At 45.4% G+C, this 22,651-nt stretch overlaps 1 protein-coding gene across 7 annotated transcripts in view; it reads left to right on the top strand.

Annotated features, from left to right (window-relative positions):
• Positions 1-21,328, top strand: part of SSBP3 (single stranded DNA binding protein 3) — a 46,188-nt gene extending 24,860 nt beyond the window's left edge. Inside the window, exons 5-18 of one of the 7 annotated variants that reach the window (XM_040407437.1) lie at positions 8,110-8,199; positions 8,756-8,833; positions 9,177-9,236; positions 10,864-10,927; positions 11,008-11,084; positions 12,480-12,535; positions 12,958-13,006; positions 14,147-14,182; positions 14,555-14,609; positions 14,738-14,808; positions 16,679-16,757; positions 16,869-16,897; positions 18,444-18,545; positions 19,920-21,328. In XM_040407437.1, the coding sequence (XP_040263371.1) occupies positions 8,110-8,199; positions 8,756-8,833; positions 9,177-9,236; positions 10,864-10,927; positions 11,008-11,084; positions 12,480-12,535; positions 12,958-13,006; positions 14,147-14,182; positions 14,555-14,609; positions 14,738-14,808; positions 16,679-16,757; positions 16,869-16,897; positions 18,444-18,545; positions 19,920-19,949 (876 nt within the window). In that variant the 3' untranslated portion in view covers positions 19,950-21,328. Of the gene's footprint in view, positions 1-8,109; positions 8,200-8,752; positions 8,834-9,176; positions 9,237-10,863; positions 10,928-11,007; positions 11,085-12,455; positions 12,536-12,957; positions 13,007-14,143; positions 14,183-14,554; positions 14,610-14,737; positions 14,809-16,678; positions 16,758-16,868; positions 16,898-18,443; positions 18,546-19,919 lie in introns of all 7 variants that reach the window. The other 6 variants (XM_040407434.1, XM_040407432.1, XM_040407436.1 and 3 more) reach the window with 6 other exon arrangements.
• Positions 21,329-22,651: the final 1,323 nt, after the last annotated feature.

Raw genomic sequence — 22,651 nt, 5'->3', positions numbered from 1 at the left:
GGCCATGCACACCCCCGTATTTTCTGTGGATCAGTGTGGACGCTCCACAAATTCTAGAACATGAATTCTGGTCCTTATTGCAAATGAGAATAGTCCTTTCTATTAATAAGGAGTCGGAAATTGCGGAGTGCACTGTATTTTGCAGATTTGTGATTTGCCAGCTGAAATACGGATACGGCTGTGCGCACATTAAGTCCAACTCTTAGCAATTTTTCTCTCTATAGACCAATTGGGAGTCTGAAATCTCCCTGATGATTGTTGTAAAAACGGTCACTCATTGGATCCGATCATCCTGTCTTCTGCGCTCTCCGTGCACTGATCCCCTATTGATCCGACCGAGTACAGCTGCGGTGTAAAGCATGACGGCAGTGGACAGTCTTGGTCAGCACTTGATCCCAGGATAATGTCCTGCCCATGAAGGGAGAGATTCCCAACGCTGCGTACACAGAATTTCCCAGCAGACGCGAAAATGTCTTATTCAATCTTGCGGTATTTTCCAAGTAATATGCAGGCTGGGATGGCCCGAAATGCGTCCTGAATATTGCATGTTCCTTGGAAAATAAAGTAAGACCGTTTAGTTTCCGCTGGGATATCCTATGTATCCACGAGCGGTTGGTATGGTAGCTTGTAATAGGCAGCCATATCATGTACACGTGCGGATTCAGGTGCGAGGTCGCTCTATGCCCCGGCGACCAGACTTTGGCGTTGTGCATTTTTGTGTGTGACGAGTGTAAGCTCTGGTGTCCGGCCTCTGCCCAGCGTATTGAGTCTGATTGATGGCTGTCAAGCAGCCAGCCTGGAACAGATGCCCCCCCGGGACACCCTGTAGTCCATAATAATCGGAGACGTGTGAACAAAGAGCTGGGCCGGCCTGTGTGTGTCTGACATCTGTTCACACCTGCTTTGTGCACTTGCACACATTTGCACATCCGGTGCTTACATTTCTCTCCTTTTGTGCTGCAAAGAAAAACAAACTTGTATCCGATTTGATTGGTGTCGGGGTGACATTTCATTACGGGTCCAGTTCGGTCATGACACGTTAGATGCGCAGGCTTACGGTTAAAAAAAAAAAAATCTAAAATATCCCACATGCATTCGCTTTTGGATTGGATTTGATAGGCAGCGTATATACCGAAAAGGCGCAGATCTAATCCCACCGCCGATCAGTCAGGATCTTGACGGATCTGCACGGGCATGTGATCTTTGTGGTGGAGACGGGGATAAGCAGCCGTTGGCTACTACTGACGACGCTTGTCTCTGCTAATAGGATCAGAGAGCAGGCAGTCAAGTACCATAGGAGAGATGCTATCAGCGGATCTTCTGTCTATAGGCTGGCTTATGTTTATGGGGCTTGCAGGAAATCCTAATGCTAGAGCAGGGGACAGCAACCACCAGCGCTCTAGCTGTTGTGAAACTACAAATACCAGCATGCCCCCCTGACTCCTGTGGGAATTGGAAGAGCAGCCCAGCGAGTGTGCATGCTGGGAGTCGTAGTTTCACTGGTGCAGGAGTTCCAATGGCATGTCCTAGCTATATATACAGCGTATAAGCGGGGATACCTCTTGAAGGTGACATTCGTTCACATTTGCCTGCGGTGGGCTACATGATCTAGTGACGCTTATCTCCTGACCCTATGTGTCTACTCAGTTGCTCAGATACCGATGGCCTACTGTCATTTTGTCAGCCTGTCCAGTCGATAAAGCTTTACAGAGAAGCCAGTTCAACAACTGTGAAATCCAATATGGCTGCACTTCCTGTTGTCGCAATTGCCATAGAAAAATGCTAATATCTCAGAGTAAATGGAACGTAACAGCCAGACGTCATCAGTCACTGATTCCTGGCTTACTCCTGTCTGAACCATCGTTACAGTGTGCAAGGGAATCCTCTATAAACTCGATTGGAAATGTTAAGGAGCACGTCTGTATCGGAGGGGAGGGGGGGGGGGGGGGGGGGTTGTCGTCGTCTTTGGACTCGTGGCTCTTTGACCTGATATCAGTTGACGCTATTGTGTCCGCCGTCTGCTTTGAGAACAGCAGGTGTGACAGCTCTCGCCGACTGCAGATGATGTGATTACTTTAATTGGAATCCAGCTAAGTCTCTTAACTAATTAAACGTACCTGACCGCCCCGCTGGCTAAACCTGTCAGCTGCGCTCTCATTCTCTATGGTCGCCGGAGACTGGCCAGGGCGGCAGACAGCGCCGCGTGTGTGTTAGTCCGCGTGGCCATTCTTCCAGAAATGCCCCCAAGTGTGTGCTACCATGGAAGAGGGAACGCCCCCCTCCCCCAGCGCCCAGATTCTGGAGTATCGATTGATTTAATACGAGGAGTACAGGAATGCCATATGTGCGGAGAACGGGATCTTGATACTCGGAGGAGAGGCTGATGGGCCCTTATGCATGGAGTGCACTTCACAGAAGTTATTTTCCATGATAAATCATTGTGTTGTAATGCAAAGAGAGCGGGCTGAGCTGTATGTATATAGCAGCACGTCACCCAGGCCGCCATTGTTATGCTGATTGACGCACTTTGACGGCATTGTGACACTGCTGCTGACTTGCTGATCTCCTGAGCCTGACCTGGAGGGAGTGCAGGAACTGGTACAAGGGCGCCCTCTGCTGGTGGAAGGAGGGAATTTTATTTATTTTTTTCTTTTATTTAGTCTGAGACGAGATTGGCAGGAAATAATCTCCAAGTCCCCAAATATTTTCAATCCTCCTCCCTCCACATGCTCTCTCTCCCCTTTTGACCCTATAACAGAGGAAGAAGTCTCCAGGCTTCTCTTCTTCTTGACCCACAACCTATAGCAATGATTCTATTCCATCACACCTCCTCCAGTCCCTCTCCCCGGCTGTCATCACTCACCTAACTACAATTATTAACCTCTTTCTCTCTTCTGGTATCTTCCCTCCTCTTTCAAACGCTCTATTATCACCCCACTACTAAAGAAACCATCTCTTGCCCGACCTGTGCTGCTAACTACCGACCTGTTTCTAAGCTCTGCTTCATCTCTAAACTCCTTGAGCGTCTTCTCTACTCTTGCTTAAAAAGCTATCTCTCTGCAAACTCTCTTCTTGACCCCTTACAATCTGCCTTTCGCCCTCTTCACTCTACAGAAACCGCCCTTACTAAAGTGTCTATCTCCTAACAGCAAAAAGAAATGGTGACTATTCTCTACTGATTCTGCTGGATCTCTCCAGTGTTTGATACCGTAGACCAGGGATGCTCAACCTGCGGCCCTCCAGCTGTTGTAAAACTACAACTCCCACAATGCCCTGCTGTAGTCTGATAGCTGTAGGCTGTTCAGGTATGCTGGGAGTTGTAGATTTGCAACAGCTGGAGGGCCGCAGGTTGAGCATGCCTGCCGTAGACCTTAAACTCCTCCTCACCATGCTCCACTCAATTGGCCTTGAGGACACTGCTCTCTCGGTTCTCTTCCCATCTCTCCGGCCGCTCCTGTAGTGTATCATTCGCTGGCTCTTCTCCTCTTCCTCTTGTTGTCGGCGTTCCTCAGGGCTCAGTACTAGGTCCTCTACTCTTCTCCCTCTTATACAGCCCCCATCGGACAGACAATCAGTAGAACTGGCTTTCGATACCATCTCTATGCTGACTACACCCAGCTATACACTTCGCCCCCTGGCATCACCCCTGCTTTACTCCAAAACACCAGTAATTGTCTTGCAGCTGTATCTAACATCGTGTCCTCTCTGTATGTAAAACTGAACCTCTCAAAAACTGAACTTCTTGTCTTTCCCCCATCTACTAACTCGCCTAAACTTGATAATTCAATTTCGGTCTGCAGCACTATCAGGACTCCTGTGCAAAATGCCCGCTGTCTTGGGGCCACATTTGACTCTGATCTCTCCTTTGTTCCCCATATTCAATCACTTGCACGCTCTTGTCTGCACCTCAAGAATATCGCCAGAATCCGCCCTATTCTTACGGTGGAAACGTCAAAAACTCTTGTTGTTGCCTTGATTCATTCTCCTCTTGACTACTGCAACACATTACTAATCGGTCTCCCTCTCACTAAACTCTCCCCCTTCAGTCTGTCCTAAATGCTGCAGCCAGGCTCATCTATCCATCCAACCGCTACACTGATGCCAGTAGCCTGTGCCAGTCACTTCACTGGTTGCCCATCACCACAGAATACAGTTTAAACTTCTCACCCACAAAGCTCTGCACAGTGCTGCACCTCCATACATCTCCATCCACCCTACTCGTGCTCTCCGTTCTGTTAGCGACCTAAGATTAATAACCTCCATAATACGTACCTCTCACATTTGTCTTCAAGACTTTTCTCGAGCTGCACCTACTCTCTGGAATACTCTGCCCCGGAATACTAGGTCAATTCACAACTTCTCCACCTTCAAATGTGCCTTAAAAACTCATCTTTTCAGGCAGGCTTATCAAGCTACCGAAACTGACTATTCCCCGACTAAACCTCCCCCCACCAACTCCTCTGGCCTGAACTCGATCCTCTAGTAGTCCCAAACCCGAAGCGGATCGGCCGGCACCACTCCTGTCAGTTCAATAATGGATCGAATCCGACTTATCACAATCAATTACCTTATGTGTCACCTCCAATTCCTCATAGATTGTAAGCTCTTGCGAGCAGGGCCCTGACTGACTCCTAGTGTTTCAGTTGCATATTAGCCAGTTACTTTTGTTTTGTACATGAACCCTATGAATTTGTAAAGCGCTGCGGAATATGGTGGCGCTATATAAATTTTTTTATCAGGTTACTTTCACACTGTCGTTGTGGCTTTCCATTTGTGAGATCCGTTCAGGGCTCTCACAAGCGGTGCAAAACGGATCAGTTTTGCCCTAATGCATTCTGAATGGAAAAGGATCCGCTTAGAATGTATCAGTTTGCCTCCGTTCCGTCTGACTAAACTGAGCCAAACGGATCCGTCCTGGCACACAATGTAAGTCAATGGGGATGGATCCATTTTCTATGACCCAATAGAAAACTGATCCGTCCTCCTTTGACTTTCAGTGGTGTTCAAGACGGATCCGTCTTGGCTAGGTTACAGATAATACAAACGGATCCGTTCAGGACGGATGCAGGCGGTTGTATTATCTGAACGGATCCGTCTGTGCAGATCCATGACGGATCCGCACCAAACGCCAGTGTGAAAGTAGCCTCATTATTTTTGTGCCTGCTGCAGCTTTTGCTCTGACAAAAAGGTTGTGGTCATAGAGGCAATTATCGGCATGTGGTTTCTGAAATAGAACATTGGAACATCTATAGGACCTGCCTCAAAATGTGTTTACAATTTTTTTTTGGGGAAAAAAAGTCTAGAAATAACGGGCATCCATGTAAAGGATACGGTACGTCTGTCATGGAAGCAACTTATTCAGCTAGAAAATCATTGTAAATATCTGTGATTGTGAAAAATGTTATGTTTATTGAATGGGGTTGGAAACGCCAGCTGTAGTGACCCAGCGTTAGCTGCCCTGACATGGGCACTTTCCAAAATGATTGTTAAAGGGGTTTTCTGAGATTCATATATTGATGACCTATCAGTGACCCAGTAAATGCTGTGGCCTCTTCCTAAGGGCTCATGCACATGATCGCATTTTCTTTCTGTGTCCATTCCGTTTAGTCTTTTTTTTTTTTTTTTTTCTTCTATGCGGACCGTATGCTGAACCATTTATTTCAGTGGGTCCGCAAAAAAAACCCCGGAAGTTAGGCTTGATGCACACGACCATGGCATTTTTTGCGGTCCGCGGATCCGCAAAAAATAGAAGCCGCCCATGTGCCTTCTGCAATTTGCGGAACGGGCAGCCCATTGTAGAAATGCCTATTCTTGTCCGCAAAACGGACAAGAATAGGACATGTTATATTTTTATTTTTATTTTTTGCGGAGCCACGGAACGGAGCAACTGATGCGGACAACACACAGAGTGCTGTCCGCATCTTTTGCGGCCCCATTGAAGTGAATGGGTCTGCACTTCAGCCGCAAAAACTGCGGCTCAGATGCGGACCCGAAAAACGGTCGTGTGCATGAGGCCTTACTCTGTATGCATTCTGTTTCCGTATTTCCGTTCCACAAACAAATAGAACATATCCCATTATTATCCGCATAACGAACAAGGATAGGACTGTTCTATTAGGGGCCAGCTGTTCCGCAAAATTGGTCGGTGAATTGCCTTTGTGCAGCTCAGTTACATTCAAGTGAATGGGCCTGAGCTGCAATACCAATCACAGCCCCTATACAATGTAGAGTGCAGTGTTTGGTAAGCTGTGAGGAGGCTGCAGCACCCACTAAAGTGCCACGGCCTCTTCAAACAGCTGATCGTCAGGGGTGCTTGGTGGGAGTCTGGCACCGGGCCCATTAATTTTCAATGGGGCGGGAATGTGCTATCCGCACTTTGTTCTGCAAAATAATAGAACATGTCCTATTCTTGTCCGCAATTGCTGACAAGAAAAGGCATTTTCTAGGAGTGCTGGCGATGTGTGGTCTGCAAAATGCGGAGCGCACATTGCCGGTGTCTGTGTTTTGCGGATCTGCAAAACTCATACGGACGTGTGAATGGGCCCTAAGGGTAGCTGCACACGTTGCGGATTACACACAGATTTTTGCATGGAAAACCGCAGCTTTATACGGTAACAGCAAAGTGTATGAGATTTGACAAAACTCCTACACCCTTTGCTTTTTGATTCTGTGTCAAAATGGCCCTGCTGTGTAGATTCTGCAGCCTATCGATTCTTTGTGCTATTCCGCACCTTCTGTAGAGTACTTTCCCCATAGACTTCATTGGGGTTGTTAACATAAACCGAAAATCCTCAACAAAAAATGAGGCAGACTTAGGGGCAGTTTTCCTCATTTCATACAGATTTAGACTGCTTGCGTTCCGCAATGCACGGGCACTGGGCGTGGGCCAGCCGCATGCGAATCGCGAATAGGGTACTTTCACACTTGCGGCAGGACGGATCCGACAGGCTGTTCACTATGTCGGATCCGTCCTTCCGCTATTTCGCCGTGCCGCCGCTCCGTCCCCATTGACTAAAATGGGGACGGGGGCAGCGCCGGAGCTCCACCCCCGTCCCTATTATAGTCAATGGGGACGGAGCGGCGGCACGGCAAAATAGCGGAAGGACGGATCCGACATGGTGACCAGCCTGTCGGATCCGTCCTGCCGCAAGTGTGAAAGTAGCCTTATTTAGGGTCCGCAATTAATCCGTTCCGCAAAAAGATAGGACAAGTTCTATCTTTTTGCGGAATGGAAGCATGGAAGACCACGTTCCGCACCGCATCTCCGCTTTTGTGGACCCATTCAAGTGAATGGGTCCGCATCCGTGATGCGGAATGCACACGGCCGGTGCCCCGTGCATTGTGGACCCGCCTTATGCAGGCCGCAATACGGCCACAGGCAGCGCACGTTCGTGTGCAAGAGGCATAAGTCAGTATTTTACATCCGTATTTGCAATGCGTAAAAAAAGTGATCAAAGCTGAACTAAAACGGTATCGGAGTTGAAAATTGTCTGGTTACCAACAATAATATTTTAATTAATGTAATGCAAATTACAAACTAAGAAATGGCAATGAAAGTCTGCGTTGTTAGGTGGCCTTCACTCATGGCAGATTTTTTATTTTTTTTGGAAAAAAAACCATTTTGTGTGAATGTGGCACAACTTTTCTGTAACAAAATCTGCTGTATGTGAAGGCGTCCTAAAAGCGTTTTCACCTTTTTACAAAGAAAAAAAACGCCTCATCTCCTCTTTCCCCCAGCCATCATAAGCAGAAACATCGGTAGTTCTCCCGATTTGTTGTCGGCATGTACCGCCGCAGTCACGTGCTGTAGTACTGGTATGAGCGCCCCATGGCAGCCATGATTCCAGTGATACAGCGAGTGACCACTGCAGCTTCTGCGCAGGATCGCTGGCGGGCAAACAAGGTGAATAGTCTTAGAAGTCCAAAAGAATGCCCCTCCCCATGATTTATACCCTCTGGGCTTGTGGCCTTTTAAATGGCTGATAGCACATGCAGAATAATTTTATTTGCATGAGTTGTGTCCTGGGCTTTGTAGTCCCACAGCCGCTATACAACCACATGTTGCTTACCTTGGCTCTAGATCATGGACTCTTTCTCTTCTCTCCACAGAGTGCAGCTGCTGCCCCGAGCCCAGTGCTTGGTAACATTCCTCCAAACGATGGCATGCCGGGAGGGCCGATTCCCCCTGGATTCTTCCAGGTAAGATCTGTACGCCGCCTCTAGATCGTGTGCGTTTCGCAGCAGCTCCCTCTCGTCAGCCTTCCAGCGGGCACGTCGCCTGGTGCAGCAGCCAGATCTCCGATTAGTGGGCGTACAGGTGCCGAGGCGTCCTTGCTCTGCTACGTTGCTGCTAATTATGGGACTCGCTAATCAGCACGAATTATCAGTGGCATTAATGTTTAGCAAAGCTGTTAAACAAATGCTTGCAAAATGGCTAATTAATTTCTCTTAATTAAGGCAACTGCTGGTGGTAACTAGCCGTGCTGTCTCTGGCAGAGGGTTCAGGGGACAGGCTTCTGTTCACGGTGTTAAGGGGATGCATCACAGCTGCAGAGGCTGCTCCACCGAGAGGGTGCGGTGGTGCTGAGCGCGGTCTGCTCCATCTGCGCACGCCAGCCTCTAAACGGAGCAATATTTCTGTTCTCCAGAAATGCGCCAAGGGTGATTCATGATGGGGAGATGGATGGAGGTTGTGCGCCAATTGCTAAACTGTTTTTTTTTTTTTTTTTTTTTTTGTGCATGTTCTTTTCAGCAGGGTCCACCAGGGTCACAGCCATCTCCTCACGCACAGCCACCTCCTCACAACCCCAACATGATGGGTCCTCACAGTCAGGTAAGTCACTGATGCCATGGCTCATTCACTTTAAGGGGTTTATGGATTTTGGAAGTCTGCTGTTTACCCCAGCTACTGCTCAAGTGGGGGACATTGGACTTCTCTTCTCAAACCTGGTTGGACCCCTAGTGATCAGATGCTTATCCCCCTTTTGTAACTGGGGCATAGACTTACCTACTCACCATTGGAAAGCCACATAAAATACATCTTGCTGAGCATTAAGTGACCTACTCAGCTCTGCTATATCTATTTTTGGTCGGATTTGTATGTAGTTTTGGTCGTATGTGATTTTTTATTTTATTTTTTTGTTTTGTTTTTTAATACTTGAATTTCCTCTTTACAGCCTTTTATGTCTCCTCGATATGGTGGTGGACCCAGGCCTCACATAAGAATGGGAAGCCAGGTGAGAAGTTAATGGTGGCTCATATCAGGGGTCAGCACCCTCCGGCACTCAAGCTACAGATCCCAGCGAACACATTTGCTCTGCTTCTTTTGCAACTCCCATAGAAGTGAAAAGAGGATTCTGGGAGTTGTAGTTTCACAGCAGCTTGTATGCCGGAGGTGCTGACCCCTGGGTTACCTACATCTACCAATGTGCTGCAACATCACTGACAGCAATTAAAGGTTTTAGACGACATGTAGAAAAATGGAATGGAGAGAATATCGCTCAAATGTATTTTTGGCTGCATACACACTACTGTGTCCGTTTTACGGTCTGTAAACCGCGGATCCAGAAATACAGATACCTTCCATGTACAGTCTACTATTTTCTCAGTCCTATTAACAGAAATGGCTATTCCTGTCTGCAAAAACAGACAAGAATAGGCCTTTTTTCGATAATTTGCGGGACGGATGACATGACATGTGCTGACCATATTTTATTTTTTCCGGACCCATAGTAATGAATGGGTCTATGTGCGATCTGTAAAAACACAGATCAGATGCGGATCCAAACTACAGTCGTGTGCCTGAGGCCTTAGTTTGCCAGAGATGCATTAAAGGGCTTCTGTCAGTAGATTTGTACCTATGACACTGGCTGACCGGTTACATGTGCACTTGGCAGCTGAAGACATCTGTGTTGGTCCCATGTTCATATGTATCTTTATTGCTGCGAAACATGATGTTTTAATATATGCAAATCGGGCTCTAGGAGCAACGGGGGCGTTTCCCTTACTCCTTGAGGCTCTGCTCTCTCTGCAACTGCTGCGCCCTCTGCACTTTGACAGGACCAGGTGTGATGACTTACTGCCTGGTTCTGTCACTCAGAGTGCAGAGGGAGCAGAGCCTCTAGGAGTAATGACAACGCCCCCGTTGCTCCTAGAGGCTCATTTGCATATATTAAAACATCATTTTTATCACCAATGCGGACACATATGAACATGAGACCAACACAGATGCCTTCCGCTCCTAAGCGCACATGCAACAGGTCGGACAGTTTTATAGGTACAAAACTGCTGACAGATGCCTTTTAAGTTTATAATGTATGTGCACTATATAAATATTATACAGATGTTGGCTGGGGTTTGCACAAATTACAGCTATCACCTCTAAGGCTCCATTCGCATGTCCGCAAAATGGGTCCGCCTCCTTTCCGCAATTTTGCGGAATGGGTGCGGACCCATTTATTCTCTATGGGGACGGAATGGATGCGGACAGCACACAGTGTGCTGTCTGCAGCCGCAATTGCGAGCACGGCCCTGATTTTGGGTCCGCAGCTCCGCAAAAAGATAGAGCATGTCCTATTGTCCGCAGCTTGCGGACAAGAATAGGCATTTCTATGGGGGTGACGGGCTGGTGTGTTGCGGACACGCAATTTGCGGGTCCGCAACACACCACGGACGTGTGAATGTAGCCTAACATGCATATTTGGAGCTGAATGTGCTTGCTATTTGTACGTGGGGGTATATGGCTGCCAGAGACATCCAGCACGTCCAAAATGGAGACCTCACCATTTATAATAGTGCAGCAACAAACCCTCTTTCCCCTAGTCTTCCATTACTCTGTCTCATGGTAGCTTTTCTCTCTTGCAGCCACCGGGAGGAGTTCCAGGATCACAGCCTTTGTTAACAAACTCCATGGATCCAACCCGACAAGGTAACCCTCTGACAAAGCCGAATGTGCTTATGTCACCATTCCTCTGCGGCTTCCTAATAGCTTGCCTTTTTATACTTAAGGACACCCTGGCATGGGAGGCCCCATGCAGAGGATGAATCCTCCTAGACCAATGGGCCCCATGGGTCCGGGACCTCAGGTGAGCACCTTTTTATATTGGTACTTGCACTCCACCTTCTATATTTTTCCTCTTCTTCAGTAATAGCTTGGCATGCTTCTGTACTTTACTAGCTCTTCCATTTCCTACTCTCGAGGATTCCCAGCTTTTGCATTGCACATGTCAGAAAAAATAAAGCAGCTCTGTAGGAATAGGATTGCCTGCTAACACTCTATAGGAATGTATGGGAAACAATGGCCACCAGGGCGTTATCCCAAGTGTAAAAATACAAAAAGGGGAAAAAAGACAAGACTAAAAAAAAGTATAGTGGAGAATCATTTGATATTTGGTTGACATCAGGCCTCAAATAATATTCCCTTTTGGCTGTGCCAGGCTGCCAGCCACTGATGCACACTGGATTTTAATAATTGTGAATGACCCTTTTTTTCCCCACACAATATTATATTTCCCACAAAAAAAAACAAAAAACAAACCTAGGACTGCTAATCTTAAAGGGATTTTTCCCATCTAGACATCCACAGGATATGCCATGAATGTCCACTAGTAAATCGTTAGGCGTCACTTCGGTTGAAGAGTTCGTGGGTATCAGGAGATGGTTCCCAAACGAACTCCTCTTTGGTTCTGAAGTACCAGTTGGAGCAGAACTCGAGTTCGGTTTCAAGTTTTAAAGTGGTTTTCCCACTTTAAAAATCAACTACCGAAGTTATTCAATGAAGTCTCGTGCGACTTTGCGAATAACTGACTTCTTTCAGCTCATCGGAACCCATACATTCGAATACCGTGTGGAGACGGATCTCTGTACAGTATTATTCAGAAGTTTTGAATGAAGAGACTTCAAATGTAGCATCCGAATCTCGCTTCACTCAACACTAACTGCAATAGCCCCGTGACCAGATATGAACTGACTGTATAATTGACTATGATGCAGTCAGTTTGGGTCAGGGGACCCGCAGTCGGCTCAGGAGAGGCGGGCGATAGAGCCGATCGCGGTCGTGTGCGTGAGCCCTTAGACCGGTACTGAACATGTGGCTTATAAGCAGACGTATGGAAATGGAGATGTAGCCCTGCGATTGGCACACTACCTCCAGAGCGACTTAAAGAAATTAACGAGTCTAGTGGCAGGCGACTTACCCCTTTGGGATCAGGAGAACAGATTTCTTTCCTCTCGCGCCTTGAAGTCATTAGTGCCTTTGGTTGTTCTGTCATCTGAAGCGCTTATGGCGCGGATCAATCGAACCATTAATCATGTTCTGCTTCAACTAATTATGATAATGATCGAAGCGCTTGTTTACGTAATTTGCATTTACAGTCCGGTGGCATGTTATCCTGTGTGACTAACCCTCTCGTTTTCTTCTCTTCCATTTCTTTCCGGATGATTCCTCGCTACTGTAGTCTGATCCTTGGTTATCATTGCAGAATTATGGAAGCGGGATGAGACCACCACCCAATTCTTTAGGGCCTGGCATGAACATGTAAGGATGGCGTTTCAGGGGATAATCACTTTGTTTTTGTTTGTTTTTTGGAGAGGACCTGTGTCGTCCCCTGACTTTCTTATAGCTCTGTGCTGGGCCGTTCTATTATTCCTATTAGCAGTAAATGGATATAGGTGTCCCTGCACAGTCTGCTACTGGCTGCACTGATTGGATGGTGTCTGACTGTGCAGTGACACCCCCACCCCCCAATGGTAACACCCAATTGTAAATTTATACATTTTTAGTAGGCGTAATACATGATTGGCACAACAAAGTGATAGAAAAATGCCTCTAGAAATGTAATTTCATGTGGAATACAATTATTTAATAAAACAGAAGTGTGGAGTGCTGACAGGACCTCTTGTCAGAACATTTTTTTATTTTATTTATTTGTATTTCTTTTTTTCTCTCTCCCTGATCAGGGGTCCGGGTGCAGGCAGGCCGTGGCCAAATCCAAACAGTGCAAATTCGGTAAGTGTTGCAGAAGTAGCAGACTTGTGTTAGTTCCTATGGTTTCTTATCCTTCTGTTTTCTTATGATAAAGGATCTTTACCTTGTACATTAAACATGTAGTCGCCAAGTAGGATGTGAAGGTGAACGATTGACTCCATTTGCAGAAAGGAGTACCTTGTGCCTCCTGTTTCCATACACACAGAAATAGTATAATGATGCATATTGCCCCAAATGTACACCAAAAACCTTCTTATGACATGTTAAGCCAATTTTAAGCTCTACACATTCAGGGGTACTTGTTGGGGAATTTCCTAACCTATATGCTAAATGTACAAAATGTGTGATGTGAACAGACCCCAGGGTAGCATGTATGTATGTATGTATGTATGTATGTATGTATGTAGATTTTATTTATGTAGTTCTTTATATTTGGAGTTCTCCCACAAAACACACTTATGCTCTATCCAAAGAATCCTGAGAATAGAAGGGGATAAGTGTGTGACCGCCGATCACGAGAACAGGAGGCCCTGTTTTCCCCCATTTAAATGGAGCGGAGGTCAACTCTATGGGACTTCTGGAGATGGTTGAGCGCTGTACTCCGGCTATCTCTGGCAGTCCCATAGAGAATGAATTAATGAAGCAGCAATGTGCAAGCGTGATCTGCCGCTCCATTTATATGGGGAAGCAGGACTCCCATTCTTATGACTGGCAGAGGACCCCTGTAGATCACTTATTCTGTGGATGGGGGATAAATGTGTTGTGTGGGACAATCCATTTAAAAGATTTTCCATATTTTATTCCTGATGTAGTCTCAAAATAGGTCATCAATATCAGATCGGCGGGGGTCCGACACCCCCACTGATCAGCTGTTTGAAGAGAAGGCCACGCTCCGTGTGAGCACATCCTTCCCTTCATTGTTTACCTGCTCGCCTTCGGCATTGCAGCGGTGAGCAGTGTAATTACAAGAAGCCATCCCATTTACTTTTATGGGACTGCTCGTTCCTATGCAAGTGTATAAAACAGAGCCGTCCCATGGAGGGTAGCCTCCTCTTCAAACTGCTGATCTCGAGTATAGGTCATCAATATTAAAATCTCTGAAAACCCTTTTAAGTGAATAAAGAGACGCGTGTAATCATCTTTGTCCTCTTTTCTTAGCAGATTCCATACTCGTCGTCATCGCCTGGCACATATGTGGTAAGTAGGAGGTCATTCTTTGTGGGGTACTTGAATAGCCATGATGATAACTATTAAAATGAAAATCTCTACTTGGGCATAAAATATTCCAGTGAGTATATTCACCCCTTAACCGATAATGTGTGTACACCGGGGTCACTGATTTTATGATGGAACGTGTATGTGTGACATAAACCAAGGCTTGAATACATTTTTTGGACACCTCCAGGACATGTGTTAAAGCATTATTTGGTTTAGAGAGCCCTCTAGACCCATTGGCATCAATCAGCTGAGGTTCTGTTGGGCTCTCCCGGCCGGATGGAGACGGTGATGTAAGGCAATGTCATGGCTGAAGTGTTTTCACGTTATAATACATTGTTTGTACCTTTGCAGGGTCCACCAGGTGGCGGAGGACCTCCAGGAACACCCATCATGCCCAGTCCTGCAGGTATGTATGTCACAGAATGTGTGTGTGTGTGTGTGTGTGTGTGTGGCTTTTGTTTTTTGCTTTATTACTTTGTACAGATGTCATTATAATAAAATAATATCTTCACACCCCATTCTTCTTTATGATAGAATCGACCAATTCAAGTGACAACATTTACACAATGATAAATCCTGGTCCACCGACAGGGAACCGCTCTAATGTAAGTGAATAAACGTCTGCGGGGTCTGCATATCGGTGGCCATCAACCTGTGTCCCCTCAGATGCCGTAAAACCTCTACTCCCAGCGTGCTCTGATGGTCACAGATGGTCCAAACCTGCTGGGAGATGTTGTACTTGGAGCAGCCATAGAGCCACGGGTTGGTCTAGTTCTGAAGATCTTGCCTCTGCTTCAGTCTAGCCCAGGCTGTCAGATTTTAATGAATAGGGTCAGCTACTGGATTCTTATCAATTACTTGAACTGAGCCAAGAAAATTGTGTTACAACTTGTGGACTTCCTGTGAGAGACTGTGGAGATGTCCATGCAGTGCAATCCTGCAGAATTGGAGATTGTGCTTGGCATCCGATCACACTAGCCATCGAAATTTGGTGACTGTTCTTGTCAGTAAATCGATCACCTTACTAACATGCAAACTGTATAAAAAGGTTCCCGTGTTGGAATATCCTGGGAACACAAGTGCCACCACGGTGCCATATTGCAGTATTTACGGAAAGTGTCGATGCATTTCAGGCAGGGTGGATAAAAATCAATGATTTAAAAAAATAAAAAAAATCGGATTTATTTTATTTAAATCGGATTTTTTTTAAATATAAAATGCTTTTTGAGGAAAATGTATTACATAATGCTCTTCCAGAGGTTTTTGTAAGATTATTGGGCAGTTTATCTGCCTACAAGATATTATCACAGATGCTTGGTTTACTTTTGCAGTTCTCAAAACTGAATTTGACTCAGCAGAGATCACATGCCTCTTCTCAGCAAAAATTTTATAACCTGAACAGAGTTGAGAAAAATACCTTTAATCCTAACTTCTACAAACCTATGAATGCAGAATCAACCTAATCAAACTAATATGAAAAGTTGTTGTTCTAAAATCGTTCATCTACTTGCATATTATAAGTTATACCAGCAAGAATTAGTCTTTATGTAGAAAACTATGATTTAAATCAAGCCTTACTGACTAGTGATTTAAATCGTGATTTAAATCAGTTTGATTTAAATCTGATCCACCCTGAACTTTCAGGGTTATCTCATTGAGAGCATACGTTACATTTCCCCACCAGCAGTGTTCAGGGGATCATCGCAGAAGTGGACTTCAGGGAAAGGGCTTTCTTCACGAGGCATCCGCTATAAGGCCAGTCAAGTCATAGAATAAGACGGAAGGGAAGATGATGCTACTTAGTGGTGAATACCAAGTTTTCAAGTTATCCCCTATCCACAGCATAGGAGATAACTAACTAAATGCTGGGGGTCCTACCGCATGGAGCCCCACTGATTCTGAGAACGGGGGTCCTGTTCTCCTGCCCTGTCCCGCCTCAGATGCGCCCTGCTGCTTCATGCATACTCTGCGGCACTCAGCTATTTCTGACAGTCCCATGGGCATTGAATGAAGCAGCAGGGCGTATATGCGGCCTGCTGCTTGATCAGGACAGCAGGACGGGACCTCCGTTCTTGGGATCGGTGGGGGTCCTAGTGGTCAGATTCCCAACGATACTTATCCCCTATCCTGTGGGTAGAGAATAATTTGAAAACTTGGCACAACCCCTTTAAAGAGGAGGTCATCCAACAACAGCAGCCACCTTTACCTGACTGTAGCTGCTGTTCCACAGCTTCCAACACAAATCTCTTCCCCCAAGAGCAATTGGTGCCGGTAGTTTCGGCTGCTGATACTAGATACTGTCGAGGCGCGGCGCTGGCAGAGCACGAGCACGCTGGTTCACTTCCCATCGAGAATTCATGCTGACAACCGCCCCCTTAACAGTATATGACCTCATGGGCATATCAGGAGTCTGAGGAATGATTTGTACTGTAAATATTCTAATTATTATAATATATATTTATTTTTTTTTTCTAGTTCCCAATGGGACCCGGCTCCGATGGCCCGATGGGAGGAATGGGTGGCATGGAACCTCATCATATGAACGGGTCATTAGGTAAGCGATGTGAGCTTTTAAAATATTGTATGTCATTTATTCAGAATCTTTTCTTGCTTCCCCTCCTGATAGATCCCCTCACAAAGTTTTGATTTTTCTCTCTCTTGTTAGGGTCTGGAGACATGGACGGACTCCCTAAGGTGAGGCACCATACGTGCTAGCTGCATTTTGCATAGTGGTCTCAGTGAAGGGAGTGTGGATTGCATAAAATCTGGTCAAACCATATATTAAGGGTATATTCACAAGCGGCAGATTTGTTGCAGAATTTTATTTTTGACCATTCAGTTTCTCTGAATGGGGCTTGCAGAAATGCATGCAGCAGCAACCCCATTCTGATACATGGAAAATATTTTTCCAATGTAGAAAATGTCTGCAATAAATCTGCCACGTGTGCACAGTGGTCTGTAGGTTCATAAGATTGTGTTGGGGAAAAGCATCATCTGCTGTTCCCCAATATACTTTGTATAGCTGAGTTGCTGCTGTAAAAAAAATACCATTGATCTCTGAGAGCTTTGCTGCCATGTGGGGCACAAATGTCCTACGTCCACAGTGCAGGCTGCCGTTGTCATTCTGTATCCCACACATCATAGACAGATCCCTAGGACAACAGGGATTTTGCTGCTGTTAGGCTAGTTTCACACTAGCGCTTTTAGATCCGACAGGAAGCAGCCTGACAGATCTCGGCGTTCCGTATTGCTGTACGGCCCCATTCACTATGATGTGGATCCAAGCGCATCTGCAAATATGCAGAGAATCGGCTGGACGAAAATCACTGCGTCGAGTTGCGGCCGGATCTCTGTCGATCCCCATTATAGTGAATGGGGCCGGTCGGTATTGGATAGCGTCCGGCAATGCCAGATCCAGACAGCTCTGGCTGGCTGCTCCCTGCCGAGTGTAGGAAACTAGTCTTACCTTTTTCAGTTGTGCATAATGCAGTTTCCTCTTGTGTATCTAAAAAGAAATAAAGAGCCTACCTTTTTATAATGTGTAATTTTTTAGGCCCAACAATTTTATAAATATATATTTATAGCATTCCAGATCCCCTGCATAGATGGAAGTTAAAACGCAAAGTTCTGTTGCCTGCAGCCACCACCAGGGGGAGCTGAGGCACTGACTGCATATGGTTTTAATTATGGAGGTCAATATATAATCACCAGACAGTAAGCTTATGTAGTCGCAGGTATATTAAATGTTGTTTACCTCTGTCGGTGTAGGGACTTGGAACAATGTATCAATAACTCTTTCCCCACTTATACAGTCGGCTGTGTTACTCATTATAGTGAACATGATATAAAATAAATCAAAAATATTTTTAAAAAAACAGGCGTAAATTTGTTTTTTTTATTCCTTCTAACTCCCAAAAAAACACTGTGTACCCCAACATCGAACCAAGAAAAACTAGTTAGTTTTGCCCTATCCCGAGGTTGTGGTATCCCTTCCAATGAGATACTGATAGACCATTGGTTAAAACCCTGGAATCTCATTTAAGGGGTTAAAAAAAATAAAAAAAATTATGATCTCGGGTTTTTGGTTGGGTAGATGTTTCCTTTCTGGAGACAGATTATGTGCCTCTTAAGCTGGTAGTAATGTGGATGTAATTGGGGCAGTGTATCAGAAAGCTGTGTGTGTCTTGTATCTGTAGATATCCTGACTGAACGATGTGATGGGTAATCTTCTCTCTTCCAGAATTCCCCAAATAACATAAGTGGCATTAGTAACCCTCCTGGGACACCGCGAGATGACGGAGAGTTAGGAGGAAACTTTCTTCATTCCTTCCAAAATGATAATGTGAGTCGATTTAACGCACACTGCGAATCCCATGAAAGGATTAATTCTAAACATGTCTAAGGCCTGAAAAATACAATGTGTACATATTATTTATACGGTTTATGAGTTGTTGCGATACCAAATTTTTGATTTGGTTTCGATACCATAAAGTATTGCGATGTTCGATACCACATGAAAAAATAAACCAAAAAAGCCAAATGGCGAATCGCACTGCGCCACCGATAATGGTTACCCCTTAATACAGGAGGCGGGTACTGGCAGCAGATCAGCGGCAGTTAACCCCTCAGGTTTACGCTTCGTTTACTGGTTAAAGGTGAATTGCGTTATGGATTCCGTTACCACGGACCATAACGCAATTCTATGACGGAATTCCTTTAGAGGTGGGCTGCATAACGGATCCGTTTCCGTTATGCAGGGGAGTCCTCTACTGCATAAGTTAAACGGAACGAATCCATTATGCAGGCCATAGACTTCTATTATGACGGAATGCCTCTAAAAGCATTCCGTTATGGTCCGTGATAACGGAATCCATAACGCAATTCACACGAATCATACAAAATAACTAACTCCACTTTTCTAAAATGAGGACTTGCTAAAGTTCAGCTCATCGCCACCAATCTGGCAGCAGAAACCTTTGTTGATCAATGTTTGTTACCAGGGGGATAAAATGGTGCTTATTGAAATGAATGCAATACATCTGGGGTCAGCAACCTCCAGTTGTTATACAACTACAACCCCCAGCATGCTGTATTCACTACAGTGGGAGTGCAAAGAACTGCTGAGCTGGTGTGCATGCTGGAAGTAGTAGTAGTGCTGAAGGTTGCTGATCCATGTAATACATGATCTTGTTCCCCCCACTGGAGTAGGAGCCACACTTTGCAGTTAGTCTCCAATCTGGGTAATTGTGCCCTAAAAAGGATTACGAATAAGAGATTCTCCTGATGGGACCATACTAAGCTGGTGACATTGTGCAGGAACTGGGGAGAAGTTTCCGCCTAGCAGTGAGCTTGGTGATGTCACCGGCACTAAGGGATGGTCTTTAGCGCTACCATAGCCTAGGGCAGGCAGCACTAAAGACCGCCCATTAGTGCCAGTGACATCACAGGAACACTGCTAGGCGGAAGCATACTTCGATGCAGGGCAAGGGAGCGCGTCTGCGTATGAAATGCTCCACTTGGAGGGGCGAAGAACGGGTTATGTCCGGGTTCAGCACTGAACCCGGACAACCCCTTTAACAGATTACCATGGTCAGAATTGCTGACCGATTCCCTTTTTAAGGATGATGTAAAGCTTATTTGACAAGCTTAAGAAGAGTGAATTTCTTAGCAACATGTTCCGCCAAAGCATTAACACCTAGTAATTGTTCTCTTTCAGTACTCTCCCAGCATGACTATGAGTGTGTGACAACGGGGACAATACTCAACTCAGCTGCTGCTCAGAAGGTCACGGTGATTGGAGAAGAGAATTGTCTGGCGTTGCAGAAGTGAATAGAACAGCTCCCTCAGTTTGGTTTCATGCAATAAAAAGCCAAAACTTTTTATTCCATCAAACACAGTAAAAAAAAAAAAGGAAACAAACTGTCAAGACAAGAAAATCCTGCTCAGAGGATATATACCTGTACAGAGAACTTTTTTTTTTTTTTGTTTTAAATTTTTATTTTATTTTTTTCTCAAGAGGAGACTTCTAGGTATAAACCCGATTTCGCTGTGTCTGATATTTTTTTTTTTTTTTTTGCCCCAAATATTCTATGTCTGTGACGTGATATTCAAGGAGAATAGCTGAAATAGGAAACTTCATGTGTCTTTTAGTTTTTAGCTTTTATTTTTTTGAAATGAACTGAGATTCTCAGATGCCCACGTCCCTCCAAAGAGTTTTTCTGTCTCATGCAGTCTAAAAACCACCTCTGGAATTATTATTTTTTATATATATATATTTTTGGTTTTTGTTTTATTTTCCCACTGTGCAGAAACTCTGGTTGGACCTGCACCCTTTACCTCATACAGTACAACACTTGATATTTGTTTAAACACCTAAGACTCTCTCTACTATATATATATTTTTATTTTTTTCTTTTACCTCTACAAGAGCGATAATTAACTAGAAACTCCTAGAATCGAGAAGAAGCCCCCGCTGCAGAAAGGGATGTTTTATAGGATCATGGCGCCTACGATCTACAGGTTTTGTGGCAAGGTTTCTTATGGACTGTCTTCAGGCTGCAGACTTCAATGAGATTAATGCATAAGGTGGCACTGGTTGGAAGGACCCGGGCAGCAGAAAGAAACGCCCCCTGCCAGGCTGCCATCTTGTTCTTTGCATAACCACTGCCTGGTCTGGTTTTCCATCATATCGTCATCGACCCAGAACAAGTTCCGCTGATATACAACACTGTAATTTTTATTTTACATTTTTAAAAAAAAAAATTTCCTTCAGTCTGAAATAAGAAACTTTTACGGACAGCTACACCCCGTTTTTTTTATTTTTTTTGCTTGTTTGTGTATTATAAAAGGGACAGTCCTTGTAAGCTGTCGGCTGAGTTTCTGATCAAATTCTCACGTGTTCCAGGGTTTTTGTAATTTTTTTTTTTTTCCCCCCTCATTTTATTTGTCAGGAGTAACTGAAGGAGGGAACACTAGCAGCTCCTCTCAGGACATTGTTACAAGAAAATTCCTTGTGTATTCAAAAAGGGATAGTTAAATTATTGTCTCTTGATATGGGACAGCTTGGAATGATATGGTTAATTTTTCCGCCTCCATGCTGTAATAAATTTAATAAATTCAAACAGTGGTCATGATTTTATTGTATTTTTAAATTTTCATGCCTTTCAAAGTCTAGTTCTGCACGCACCTGTTTTTGTCAGCCCCGTACACATGGACTGGACTGGCCCACCAGAGGATCCTCCAGTGGGCCAGCCCAGGCTCTGATACCATAGTGGGCCCCAAACGTCTGGCAAAAAAATAAATAAAAAATTGAGCCAATAACTTGCCACTATGGTCTATTTCTTTGAATCAAAATCTATTAGACTTTATTAATGATATAGGGTTTGGGCCCTGAGGGGTGATGAATGTCAGTTTTGGTAAAAACCCCTTCAGAGGGGTTGGCCACTTGGATGACCTAAAACAGGGATGCTCAACCTGCGGCCCTCCAGCTGTTGCAAAACTAAAACTCCCAGCATGCCTGGACAGCCTACAGCTATTAGGGCATGCTGGGAGTTGTAGTTGTGCAACAGCTGAAGGGCCGCAGGTTGAGCATCCCTGATGTGAACTGTCATGGAAGACCTGTAACCTCCTTACATCAGCTGCTCAGTTCCAGGCTCCTTGCATTTTACCTCAGCCATCGCACTCTAAGCTCAGCTTTCACTTCTAAAATAATATTGGGGCCCCTTCAATTTTTTCTGTTTTTTTTTTTCTAGACTAAAAGCCATAAAAACACTTCTCTTGAATGCATTGGGGGACACAGCACCATGGGTATATGCCCGGCTGACACTAGAAGTAAAACGTGTTGGCTCCTCCTATCTGGGCTATCCCCACTGCAGATGCAGGAGCAAACCAGTTTTTTTTTTTTTCTAGTGTCTATAGGAGGCAGACACGACCTGCCTTTTTCCTGCAGGTCTTGGTGCTATTTTGTTTTATTTTTTTCTTCATGTTTTTTTCTTCTTTATGCAGGATCTTCTCCTGCTGCAGGTGGGTGCTCCATCGTGGGGTGCCACGTTAGTTGCACCCCCTGCGGGGCGCGTACTTCGGTACCGCTGGTCACCCAGTCCCCATTACTGCTTCCGCAGTGGCTTACCAGCATTCCCACGGGGCCCGTGTTGTCTGCTGATGGGGTGACCCTGCTGCGCCTGAAGACGTCATTGGGTAAGTACAGCTCTCCCCCCCCCCCCCCCCCCCCCCCCCTGGGCCACTGATCCCTTGCTACCTTGGCCAGGGCGTCTTTTCATGGGGTTCCTGGTGGAGTCACTGAAGGAGACTCTTCCATTCAGGGATGCATGTAGCTGGACATAAGGGCCTGCAATCCTGCCTCTCGGTCGGTTCCACCTTTTTCTGGTGGTCTCCTGGGACGTCGCGGCTGCCTCTGCTGGGGTCCGCTTCTTTCCAGCTCCCTTCCGT

This window comes from Bufo bufo, chromosome 9 (assembly GCF_905171765.1).
Source record: "Bufo bufo chromosome 9, aBufBuf1.1, whole genome shotgun sequence".
Lineage (NCBI taxonomy): Eukaryota > Metazoa > Chordata > Amphibia > Anura > Bufonidae > Bufo > Bufo bufo.
This window is presented reverse-complemented; position numbering and strand designations above follow the sequence as displayed.